Below are 13,793 nucleotides of genomic sequence, written 5' to 3'. Positions count from 1 at the left end.
TTTCATTGGGAATGCAGATAGTGTTTTGATCAAAAGCAATACTTTTTGCACGTGAAAACAGAGTCCTACAATTTATTCAACATGCTTAACCTATGGCCACTTTTGTTTTGAGCCGACTCTACTGTCGGCCAAAATGGAGCACCTGGCTCACGCCCAGGAGGCAGCCAGTTCCAAAACGAATGCAATCTACACTAACCCAGTTTAACCAGGGCATTAATCAAATACCCTCAGTGTTCCAGCATACACACCTAGGTCTGGGATTTCTGAGATTAGGCTACGAGTACAATACTTAAAGGGGCAATCCTTAGTTGAAACAATAACAAAGCGGTCGCCCCCCCTCTGTTCCGGTAAAAAGCTCAAGGATGGGCCTAGATAAATGTAACCACTCTCAAATGCATAGGCATAGCTGTGGATGCAATATATGAACATTATAGTTTTAAGCATGTTTTGAGGCTATACAGTGTTTGTTTACATTTACAATGTTTACAAACATTGGAGAAAAGCAAGCTTATATTTTGGGTTCTAATGGGGCTCATGAAGCATAAATTCTATATTATTTAAAAAATCAATGGGTACATATTAATTTATATGTCCAAAAATGTATGTGGCAACTGCAGATTGTCCCTTTAAAGGGCTGGCTTCCTGGACACAGCTGGACTAAAAAACATGACCAATGGGGATTTCCATTTAAAGAATTTTTATTTCTAGGTTTAGGTTTAGGCTAATCTATCTCTGAGAAACTGGCCCATAGTGTTCTTAGTTAGATTGGACAGTAGATGGCAGTAATCCCATCTCTGTGACCACACTGCGTAATGTACACGATCTATTCTATGCGTTACAGTACGATGTATTTCAGTTACTCACGGAGCCTACATCTGGGCGGAGGGAACTTGAGTTCGCATTATTGAATTGTGATGTTCGGATTTAGCTGATCGAACAACTTGCACTGTGAGTTTTGTTTTGCTAAAAATACTTTACTGTTTAAATAATTATGTTGCCTAGATTTACTGAATTATTATGTTTTTTAAATATAATTTCCGTAATCTATAGGCCTATTTGCATCATATTTTTAGTTGCGTAATGTTTTTGTTCACTCGTTAAAACTGTTGACCCATTAACTGTAACAGTTACTTTAAATGTTATGTTCAACTTTAAACGAACTACAATTTTTAACGATTAATGAAGCCTTCATAAATTACTAAAGCGAAAGTCAGCAGAATAAATAATAACTAAGCCGTCATCCCGTCTATGTTGCAGTAAAAAACTGAGGGATACAGCTGGATAAATGTAACCACTCTTTCATTCATAGACAGAGCTATGTATGCAAGGACTGACCATCCATGATATCAACATTATACTTTAACAATAAGGCACGAGGGGTGTGCGGGCTAAGGGCTGTTATTAAGCACAAGGCAATGCAGGGTGCCGTGGTATATTGGCCATATACCACAAACCCTGAGGTGCCTTACTGCTATTATAAACTGGTTATAAATGCAATTAGAGCAGTAAAAATAAGTGTTTTGTCATAGCCGTTTTGTCATACCCATATGACAAAAATAAGTGTTTTGTCATACCCGTGTCTGGTATACCACGGCTGTCAGCCAATCAGCATTCAGGGCTTGAACAACCCAGTTCATCATGTAGTTTTAATCATGTTTTGAGTGTTTGTTCACATTTACTTTATTTACAAACATTGGAGTACAACAGGCTTATATTTTGGATTCTGATGGGGTACGACAGTTGAACTAAACTCATGAGGCATTCTATAAATTATATTCTTCAAGAATCAATCTGTACATATTGTAAAATCTATTGGTCGCTAAATCCGGAGAAAATAGAGACCATGTAAAAAACTGTTGGTCACTAAATCCATAATGGGCTCCCGAGTGGCGCAGCGGTCTAAGGCACTGCATCTCAGTGCTAGATGCGTCACTACAGACCCTGGTTTGATTCCAGGCCGTATCACAACCGGCCGTGATTGGGAGTCCCATAGGGAGAGGCACACAATTGGCCAAGCGTCGTTCGGGTCTGGCTGGGGAGGCCATCATTGTAAATAAGAATTTGTTCTTAACTGACTTGCTTAGTTGAATAAAGGTTACATATAAAAAAAATTGGTCTAGACCAAGTTAAAAAGGGTTGGCTGGTGTCTCCTCACCTGTCTGAGCGGTCGGCTGTGAATGCCCTCACCCGTCTGAGCGGTTGGCTGTGAATGCCCTAACTCAACAGATTGGTTTGGTTCTGTCCTCTATAGTGCTGTCCAGTTAGAACCTGATGTTGAGCCCATCACAGTACTCTTGACAGTCACCACCATACACAAACACGCAGACACATCTGTTTCCATTTGAAGAGGTTTATATGGATTTGGTAATCTGATTGACATGGAATCTTATTGTTGTGGTTCTATAAGACAAAGATTTGCACACATGTAAACAGTATTAGATAAGGATTAAAACTATACACTATACCTATATGTACATAAATAAATGGAAATGGCATTACACTTACAACATGTCTATAAAGGGCTATAAACACTGCATCAATATAAATATAAACATAAACTTAAACATTCTCCCCTTGGAGAGAGAGAGAAACCAATTACTTTGCACAACAGTCAGACATTCCTGTTGCCGTCGACAATGCAAAGCTTTCCAAAACATGCGTCTTCTCCCTTCGGATGATGATAACATTCTGACCTGAGTGGGTGGGTACGGTGTTCAGAGTCCAGATGCACATCTCCAAGAGCTCTGATTGGTTGGGAATGGCAGGACTTTGATGGGTGAGGCATAATGAAGGTAGGCTGAGCAGCCAAACTAACGGGACCGAAGGGAAGCTGAAGGGACTGTGCGGTGAAGTTAGGTAGAGAGGAGAGGAGCAGGACGGCCTTTTTACACATATCTTTAATTTGTAAAAAGAAAATGTATGTAGCCTCTGCTGATTGCCCCTTTAAGCAAATTTCATACTTCATAATTAGTGGCAAAGGATCACATTTGCCAAAGCCCTGGATTTATATATAGGCCGAGACCTTTCATATCACACGTTATACAGTATTACTTTGTTTATAAATTCTGTCAGGCTTATTAAGGCTTATTAAGGCTTTATGAATGCCATATAAGCAGAATTGCGCCGGAGGAAATGGTCGCCATTTTACGGGCTCCGAACCAATTGCGCTATTGTGTGTGTTTTTTTGCGTTATTTGTAATTTATTTTTTACATAATGTTTCTGCTACTGTCTCATGACCCCCGAAAAGAGCTTCTGGATATCAGGACAGCGATTACTCACCTCGTACTGGATGAAGATTTTTTCTTTAAGGAGTCGGACGCCAGTGATTTACTTCAGACACTGGACAAGGCCCAATTCCCCATCATTTGCATGAAGAAGAGACAGAGATATCGGTGACATAAGTCGTGGTGCCTTGTAAGGATTCGACTGCAAGTGGGTAATCTGCCTCTACCATCAGTCCTATTAGCCAACGTGCAATCATAGGATAATAAAATGGATGAGCTCCGATCAAGACTAACCTACCAATGGGATGTTAAAAACTGTAATATCTTATGTTTCATAGAGTTGTGGCTGAATGATGACATGGATAACATACAGGTGGCTGGGTTTTCCGTGCATTGGCAAGATAGAACAGCTGCCTCTTGTAAGACAAGGAGTGATTGTCTGTGTCAATATGTAAATAACAGCTGGTGCACGAAATCTAATATTAAGGAAGTCTTGAGGTTTTGCTCGCCTGAGGTAGAGTATCTCATGATAAGCTGTAGCTTCGTAGCTGTCTATTTACCACCACAAACTGAAGCTGAAACTAAGATCACACTCAACGAGCTGTATAAGGCCATAATAAAACAAGACAATTCTCATCCAGAGGCGGCGCTCCTAGTGGCTGGGGACTTTAATACAGGGAAACTTAAATCTGTTTTACCTCATTTCTACCAGCATGTTACATGTGCAACCAGAGGAGAAAAAAAACTCTAGACCACCTTTACTCCACACACAAGCATGCATACAAAGCTCTCCCTCGCCCTCCATTTGGCAAATCTGACCATAACTCTATCCTCTAGATTCCTGCTAACAAGCAAAAACTAAAGCAGGAACTACCTGTGACTCACTCAATACGGAAGTTGTCAGATGATGTAGATGCTAAGCTACAGGACTGTTTTGCTAGGACAGAATGAAATATGTTCCGGGATTCTTCCGATGGCATTGAGGAGTACACAACATCAGTCACTGGATTCATCAATAAGTGCATCGATGATGTCTTCCTAACAGTGACCGTTTGTACATACCCCAACCAGAAGCCATGGATTACAGGCAACATCCTCACTGAGTTGGGACTCTAACCCGGACGCTTATAAGAAATGCCGCTATGCCCTCTGACAAACCATCAAACAGGCAATGCGTCAATACAGGACTAAGATTGAATTGTCCTACACCGTCTCCGTCACTCGTCGGATGTGACAGGGCTTGCAAACTATTACGGACTACAAAGGGAAGCACAGCTGCGAGCTTCCCAGTGACACAAGCCTACCAGATGAGCTAAATGACTTCTATGCTTGCTTCGAGGCAAGCAACACTGAATCATGCATGAGAGTACCAGCTGTTCTGGATGACTGTGGGATCACGGTCTCAGGAGCCGATGTGAGTAAGACCTTTAAACAGGTCAACATTCACAAGGCTGCAGGGCCAGACAGATTACCCGGACGTGTACTCAGAGCATGCACTGACAAACTGGCAAGTGTCTTCACTGATATTTTCAACCTTTCCGTGACCAAGTCTGTAATACCATTATGTTTCAAGGAGACCACCATAGTCCCTGTGCCCAATAACACAAAGGTAACCTTCCTAAATGACTACCGACCCGTAGCACTCACGTCTGTAGCCATGAAGTGCTTTGAAAGGCTGGTCATGGATCACATGAACACCACTATCCCAGAAATCCTAGACCCATTCCAATTTGCATACCACCCCAACAGATCCACAGATGACTCAATTTCTATTGCTATCCACACTGCCCTTTCCCACATGGACAAAAGGAACACCTACGTGAGAATGCTATTCATTGACTACAGCTCAGCATTCAACACCATAGTGCCCTCAAAGCTCATCACTAAGCTATGGATCCTGGGACTAAACACCTTCCTCTCCAACTGGATCCTGGACTTCCTGAGGGTAGGTAACAACACATCTGCCACGCTGATCCTCAACACTGGGCCCCACAAGGGTGTGTGCTCAGTCCCCTCCTGTTCTCCCTGATCACGCATGACTGCATGGCCAAGCACAACTCCAACATCATCATTAAGATTGCCAATGGCACAACAGTGGTGGTCACCAACAACGATGAGACATCCTATAGGGAGGAGGTCAGAGACCTGGGAGTGTGGTGCCAGGATAACAGCCTCTCCCTCAATGTGATCAAGACAAAGGAGATGGTTGTGGACTACAGGAAAAGGAGGGCTGAGCACACACCCATTCTCATTGACGTTGCTGTAGTGGAGCAGGTTGAGAGATTCAAGTTCCTTGGTGTCTACATCATGGTCCGAACACACTAAGAAAGTCGTGAAGAGGGCACGACAACGCCTATTCCCCCTCAGGAGAATGAAAATATCCTCAAAAGATTCTACAGCTGCACCATCGAGAGCATCCTGACTGGTTACATCACTGCCTGGTATGGCAACTGTTCTGCCTCCGACCGCAAGGCACTACAGAGGGTAGTGTGTACAGCCCAGACCATCACTGGGGCCAAGCTTCCTGCTATCCATGACCTCTATACCAGGTGGAGTCAGAGTAAGGCCCTAAAAATTGCCAAAGACTCCAGCCACCCAAGTCATAGACTGTTCTGTTCTCTCTGTACCACGGCAAGCAGTACAGGAGCACCAAGTCTTGGTCCAAAAGACTTCTTACAGCTTCCACCCCCAAGCCATAAGACTCCTGAACAGCTAATCAAATGGCTACCTGGACTATTTGCATTTTTACGCTGCTGCTACTCTCTGTTTGTTATCTATGCATAGTTACTTTACCTCTACCTACATGTACAGTACCAGTCAAAAGTTTGGACACACCTACTCATTCCAGGGGGTTTCTTCATTTTTAATATTTTCTACTTTGCACAATAATAGTGCAGACATCAAAACTATGAATTAACACATATGGAATCATGTAGTAACCAAAAAAGTGTTAAACAATTCCAAATATATTTTGTATTTGAGATTCTTCAAAGTTGCCACCCTTTGCCTTGATGACAGCTTTGCACACTCTTAGAATGTCTTTGTGAGATGCAGTGTAGGTGAACAGATTATCTTTACATATGTGGTGCCCCCTGTGAAGCATTAAGGAGGAGGTGTGATGGTGTGGCGGTGCTTTGCTGGTGACACTGTCAGTGATTTATTTAGAATTCAAGGCACACTTAACCAGCATGCCTACCAGAGCATTCTGCAGCGATACACCATCCCATCTGGTTTGCGCTTAGTGGGACTATCATTTGTTTTGAACTGGACAATGACCCAACACACCTCCTGGCTGTGTACGGGCTATTTGACCAAGAAGGAAAGGGGTGAAGTGCTGCATCAGATGACCTGGCCACCACAATCACCCAATCTCAACCCAATTGAGATGGTTTGGGATGAGTTGGACCGCAGAGTGAAGGAAAAGCAACAAGTGCTAAGCATATGTGGGAAATCCTTCAAGACTGTTGGAAAAGCATTCCAGGTGAAGCTGGTTGAGAGAATGCCAAGAGTGTGCAAAGCTGTCATAAAGGCAAGGGGTGGTTACTTTGAAGAATCTGAAATCTAAAATAAATTTGGATTTGTTTAACACTTTGGTTACTACATGATTCCATACGTGTTATTTCATAGTTTTGATATCTTCACTGTTATTCTACAATGTAGAAAATAGTAAAAATAAAGAAAGACCCTTGAATGAATAGGTGTGTCCAAAATTTTGACTGGTACTGTATATATTACCTCAATTACCTTGACTAACCTGTGCCCCCACACATTGACTCTGTACCGGAACCTCTTGTATATAGCCTCACTACTGTTATTTTATTGTTGCTCTTTAATTATTTGTTATTTTTCTATTTTCTAACAACAACAAAAATATTCTTAAACTGCATTGTTGTTTTAGGGCTTGTAAGTAAGCATTTCACTGTAAGGTCTACTACACCTGTTGTATTCGGCACATGTGACTAATACAATCGGATTTGATTTGATAAAGTGTTTATACGTTGTAGTTTGTTTAAAGTGGTACCAAAAGTTAAAAGTACTGGACTAATTGAAGTTACCACGTCTTCAAATAATTTTATTTATAGAATATGATATCGTGGATACTCCATGGAGGTGATTTTCTAAACCTGGGGACGAACTTGATGCTGTGTTTTCTCTGTGGGATGACATCGGGAGATCCTACAACAGGAAGTGCATTTGGCTTGATGACAAAATATCCTTTGATTGATGGGTAAGTAAACAGAGGAAAGTTGTTTTATTTATTCTAGTTTTCCTAAAATAGAGACAAGTTTATCCTACAGTATCCCTTATTATTGGTTGATGATATATTTGTCTGTGCAGAGATACATAGACATTTTTTTGTCACACCATATGCAGCCTAAAATATTAATGGCTCATGGATTTTTAACAGTAAACTTTTGGAACTTCACCACCAAGTATCCACAACAAGCGTGGTTCCAAATACAAATAATTATCATCCCATACTGAGTAATTCAGTATGTAACTCGTCCACACACATGTGGTACTGTATGGAGCTGTCGCTTTAGAAATTTGATATATAAAAATGTCTCCCTCCAGCTCCACCTTGAGTCCCTCGCCTCTATTACATCTGACTGCCTCATCCCTCTCTCTCCTAGACATAATGACCTAGCTTTGATGCTGAGGATTCTCCATGACAACAGACTGAGTCAGGTTGACCTGCACAACATCAGCAAAGTGGCCACGGACATCAACAGACTCACAACGGGACATGTCGGCGCTCAGGTAGGTTAATATATGGTTAATAGTAGCCTAAGTCCGGGTGGCGCAGTGGTTAAGGGCGCTGTACTGCAGCGCCAGCTGTGCCATCAGAGACTCGGGGTTCGCGCCCAGGCTCTGTCGTAACCGGCCGCGACCGGGAGGTCCGTGGGGCGACGCACAATTGGCCTAGCGTCGTCCGGGTTAGGGAGGGCTTGTCTCATCGCACACCAGCGACTCCTGTGGCAGGACGGGCGCAGTGCGTGCTAACCAGGGTTGCCAGGTACACGATGTTTCCTCCGGCACATTGGTGCGGCTGGCTTCCGGGTTGGATGTGCGCTGTGTTAAGAAGCAGTGCGGCTGGTTAGGTTGTGTATCGGAGGACGCACGACTTTCATCCTTCGTCTCTCCCGAGCTGTAGCGATGAGACAAGATAGTAGCTACTACAACAATTGGATACCACGAAATTGGGGAGAAAAAGGGGTAAAATTAAAAAATAATAAATAAAATAGTAGCCTAAGTGCGTGTGCGTGCGCGTCCGTGCATGTGCACACTGAGTTGTACTAAAGCCATAATACCCTTCTAACTCAAGTGTTGCTCTCTGACCCCCTGCTTTGTCTCTGCCCCTTCCCATGCTCTGATCAGGTGTTTGCAGCCTACGTGTTGTGTGGCGCCCAGGCGAAGGATGCTGTGAGGCTCACGCTAGAACAGATAGACGTGATCAACCGTATGTGTACAGAGAACCCGGAACTGGAGCTAGTTACATCTGCTGAAGGTATGATTCAGCCGCGGGACGATATTTTTTGGCCTGTAACATAATTATAATAATTTGTGCACTGCAAATTGACCACAAATAGGCCCAATAAGAGATAGTATTTGATTACATTGAGACATGATCATGTTTCTTTTTTTATTTGTGAGAATACTTGGGTTAGTTATTATATATTCTTTCTGAATTCCTGGTGATTTTAGTATTTGTTCCCCCTAAAAAAACTAAAAGTGTATGTGAATGTGTGTGGTTTCGTGTGCGAATGTCAGTGTAGTGTGTGTAAGTGAGTATATGCTGTATATAGTGTATACAGTATATAGTCTAGTGAGTGTGTATAGAGTCAGTGCAATATAGGGTCAATACAGATAGTCCAGGGTAACCATTTAATGAACTATTTAGCAGCCTTATGGCTTGGGGGTAGAAGCACACACACACACACACACACACACTGTTGTTCTGAGAGCCGATGCTCCGGTACCGTTTGCAGGGCGGTGGCAGAGAAAACAGTCTATGGCTTGGGTGGCTAAAGTCTTTGGCAATGTCTGGGGCTTTCCTATGACACCGCCTGATATAGAGGTCCTGGATGGCAGGCAGCTTAGGCCAAGTGATGTACTGGGCCGTCCGCACCACCCTCTGTGAAGCTTTGCCTTTGCCATACCAAGTGATGATGCAGCCAGTCAAGATGCTCTCAATGGTGCAGCTGTAGAACTTGTTGAGGATCCGAGGGCACATGCCAAATCTTTTCAGCCTCCTGTGTGTGTGTGGACCATGTTAAGTCCATAGTGATGTGGATGCCAAGGAACTTGAAGCTCCCAGCCTGCTCCACTACAGCCCCAACGATGTGGATGGGGGCGTGCTCTCCGCCTTTTTCCTGTAGTCCACGATCAGTTCCTTACTGAGATTGAGGGAGAGGCTGTTGTCTCTGATCTCCTCCCAGTAGGATTTCTCATTGCCGTCGGAAATCAGGCCTACCACCATCACGTTGTCAGCAAACTTGATGATGGTTTTGGAGTCGTGCGTGACCACGCAGTCGTGGGTGAACAGGGAGTACAGGAGGGGACTGATCACACAACCCTTAGGGGCCCCTGTGTTGAGGGTCAGCATGGTGGAGGTGTTGTTGCCTACCCTCACCACCTGGGGGGCGGCCTGTCAGGAAGTCCAGGATTCAGTTGCAGAGGGAGGTGTTCAGTCCCAGGATCCCCAGCTTTGTGATGAGCTTGGAGGGGACGATGGTGTTGAACGCTGAGCTGTAGTCTATGAACAGTATTCTCTCATAGTTATTTCCCCTCTTATCCAGGTGGGAGAGAGCAGTGTGAAGTTTAATTGAGATTGCATCATCTGTTGGAGTGGGTCCAGGATGTCTGGGATGATGGTGTTGATGTGTGTCATGACCAGCCTTTCAATGCACTTCATAAATACAGATGCGAGTGGTACTGGACGATAGTCATTTAGGTAGGTTACCTTGGAGTTCATAGGAACAGGAACAATGGTGGGCAGCTTACATTTACATTTACATTTAAGTCATTTAGCAGACGCTCTTATCCAGAGCGACTTACAAATGTTTGGCTTACAGACTAGCAAAGGAGACACTTGCCAGCTGGTCTTCTGGCCCGTAATTTACACTCTCTGAAGTAATTTGATGGGTTTTCCAAATGGATCTTTCCACCAGTATATGGAAATGCGTGGACGTGTAAGTGGGTTGATGCCTGGTAAAAACATATTTCTGCCCAATTTACAGCAGTATGATGATGATGATGTGTGAGTGTGTATTGTGTGTGTATTCAACAGGACTAAATGACACTAAGAGGATAGCATGTCTGATCAGCATTGAGGGAGGTCATTCTATAGACAGCAGCCTGCCAACCCTGCGTATGTTTTACCAGCTGGGGGTTCGCTCCATGGCCCTCACACACACCTGCAACACGCCTTGGTGAGCACACACACGCACACACACACATGCACGCACGCACGCACGCACACACACACACACACACACACACACACACACACACACACACACACACACACACACACACACACACACACACACACACACACACACACACACACACACACACACACACACACACACACACACACACACACACACACACACGAGCAAAAAGACAATATAGGAATAAGGTGGAATCATATTAAACAGGCTCCGACACCCGCCGCATGTGGCAGGGGCTACAGTCCATTACGGATTACAAAGGAAGACCAACCATGATCTGCCAAACGATGCCTTTCTACCAGACGAACTCAATGCATTATATAGTATGTGCGCTTTGTCAGTGACAACATCGAGCCAGGGGTGAGGGTCGTCACCGATCCAGAGGACTGGGTGATCTCGCTCTCCTAGGCCGACTTGAGAAGAGTCTTTAATCAGGTCACCTCCAGCAAGACCATGCGCCTCGATGGTATTCCAGGGCGCGTTGTCAGAGCATGCACAGAACAGCTGGCAGGCATATTCACAGTCATTTCCAACCTCTCCTTGTCCCAGTCTTTAATTCCCACGTTTTGAGATGACCACAATCCTCCCTGTTCCTAAGAACTCTAAGGCTTCACGCTACAATGATTACTGACTTGTAGTATTCACTTCATGAAGTGCTTTGAGAGACTGTTTATGGCACACATTATCTCTACCATCCCAGCCACCCTAGACCCAATCCGATTTGCATACCGCCCAAACAAATCCATAGACGATGCAATCTCTATTGCTCTCCACACTGTCCTCACCTACCTAGATAAGAGGAATACCTATGTGAGAATGCGGTTCATTGACTACAGCTCAGCGTTCAATCTCACCAATCTCACCACCAAGCATAAGGCTCTGGGTCTGAAAAGCTCCTTCTGCAACCGGATCCTGGTCTTCCTGACGGGCCGACCCCAGTTGGTGAGGGTAGACAACATCACCTCCACCACACTGACCCTCAACACAGGGGCTTAGTCCCCTCCTTTGCTTCCTGTTCACCCACAACTCTGTGACCACGCACGACTCCAACACAACGGTGGTAGGCCTTCACCCCAGCAGTGATGAGTCAGCCTACATGGAGGAGGTCAGTGACCTGGCAGTGTGGTGCCGGAGCAATAACCTCTCCCTCAACGCCAGCAAGACCAAGGAGCTGATCGAGGACTGCAGGAAACGGGGGGTGAGCACGCCGCCATCCACATCAACGTTGCGGCAATGGAGCAGGTAGACAGCTTGAAGTTCCTTAGTGTCCAAATCACTAAAGTCTTAAAATGGTCCAAACATACACGCACAGTCGTGAAGACGGCGTGACAGTGCCTTTTCCCCCTCAGGAGGTTTAAAAGGTTTGGCCCGTCAAATCCTGAAAGATTCTACAGCTCTACCATTGAGAGCATATTGACTAGTTGCATCATTGCTTGGTGTGGCAATAGCACCGCCCTCGATTGCATGGCACTACAGAGGGTTTAGGCAGAAAGCCCAATACATCACTAGGGCCGAGCTCCCTGCCATCCAGGACCTCTATTTCAGGCAGTATGAAAAGAAGACCCAGAAAATCGTCTAAGACCCCAACCACCCAAGCCATAGACTATTTTCTCTGCTACCGCATGGTAAGGGGTACCGGTGCATAAAGTCTGACACCAACAGGCTCTTGAACAGCTTCTATCCCCAAGCGATACAACTGATAAATAGCTACACGGACTGAGTTTACCTTGTATCTTTATTGACCTTTTATTTCAATATTTGCCCTCTCACAGAGCCCTACACACTCACACACACTGTCACTCCAACACACACAAACACTCACTCCATATTTTGCTCACTAACATATACATACAGTTGAAGTCGGAAGTTTACATACACTTAGGTTGGAGTCATTCAAACTTGTTTTTCAACCACTCCACAAATGTCTTGTTAACAAACTATAATTTTGGCAAGTTGGTTAGGACATCTACTTTGTGCATGACACAAGTCATTTTTCCAACAATTGTTTACAGACAGATTATTTCACTGTATCACAATTCCTGTGGATCAGACGTTTACATACACTAAGTTGACTGTGCCTTTACACAACTTGGAAAATTCCAGAAAATTATGTCATGGCTTTAGAAGCTTCTGATAGGCTAATTGACATAATTTGAGTCAATTGGAGTTGTACCTGTGGATGTATTTCAAGGCCTACCTTCAAACTCAGTGCCTCTTTGCTTGACATCATGGGAAAATCAAAAGAAATCAGCTAAGACCCCAGAAAAAATATTGTAGCCCTCCACAAGTCTGGTTCATCCTTGGGAGCAATTTCCAAACGCCTGAAAGTACCACGTTCAACTGTACAAACAATAGTATGCAAGTATAAACACCATGGGACCACGAAGACGTCATATCACTCAGGAAGGAGACGTGTTCTGTCTCCTAGAGATGAACGTACTTTGGTGAGAAAAGTGCAAATCAAGCCCAGAACAACCGCAAAGGACCTTGTGAAGATGCTGGAGAAAACAGGTACAAAAGTATCTATATCCACAGTAAAACGAGTCCAATATCGACATAACCAGAAAGGCCAGCTCAGCAAGGAAGAAGCCACTGCTCTAAAACCACCATAAAAAAGCCAGACAACGGTTTGCAACTGCACATGGAGACATACTTTTTGGAGAAATGTCCTCTGGTCTGATGAAACAAAAACAGAACTGTTTGGCCATAATGACCATTGTTATGTTTGGAGGAAAAAGGGGGAGGCTTGCAAGCTAAAGCATCATGTTGTGGGGGTGCTTTGCTGCAGGAGGGACTGGTGCACTTCACAAAATACATGGCATCATGAGGGAGGAAAATTAGGTGGATATATTGAAGCAACATCTCAAGACATCAGTCAGGAAGTTAAAGCTTGGTCGCAAATGGGTCTTCCAAATGGACAATGACAAGCATACTTCCAAAGTTGTGTCAAAATGGCTAAAGGACAACAAAGTCAAGGTATTGGAGTGGCCATCACAAAGCCCTGACCACAATCCTATAGAACATTTGTGGGCAGAACTGAAAAAGCGTGTGTGAGCAAGGAGGCCTACAAACCTGACTCAGTTACACCAGCTCTGTCAGGAGGAATGGGCC

At 44.2% G+C, this 13,793-nt stretch overlaps 1 protein-coding gene across 1 annotated transcript in view; it reads left to right on the top strand.

Moving 5' to 3' along the window:
- Positions 1 to 841: 841 nt before the first annotated feature.
- The window catches only part of dpep2 (dipeptidase 2), a 21,629-nt gene continuing 8,677 nt past the window's right edge, over positions 842 to 13,793 (top strand). Inside the window, exons 1-5 of the mRNA XM_064982548.1 lie at positions 842 to 948; positions 7,308 to 7,453; positions 7,860 to 7,986; positions 8,605 to 8,734; positions 10,517 to 10,658. Of these exons, the coding sequence (XP_064838620.1) occupies positions 7,311 to 7,453; positions 7,860 to 7,986; positions 8,605 to 8,734; positions 10,517 to 10,658 (542 nt within the window). The 5' untranslated portion in view covers positions 842 to 948; positions 7,308 to 7,310. The remainder of the gene's footprint in view (positions 949 to 7,307; positions 7,454 to 7,859; positions 7,987 to 8,604; positions 8,735 to 10,516; positions 10,659 to 13,793) is intronic.

This window comes from Oncorhynchus masou, chromosome 1 (genome assembly GCF_036934945.1).
Source record: "Oncorhynchus masou masou isolate Uvic2021 chromosome 1, UVic_Omas_1.1, whole genome shotgun sequence".
Taxonomy (NCBI): Eukaryota; Metazoa; Chordata; class Actinopteri; order Salmoniformes; family Salmonidae; genus Oncorhynchus; species Oncorhynchus masou.
This window is presented reverse-complemented; position numbering and strand designations above follow the sequence as displayed.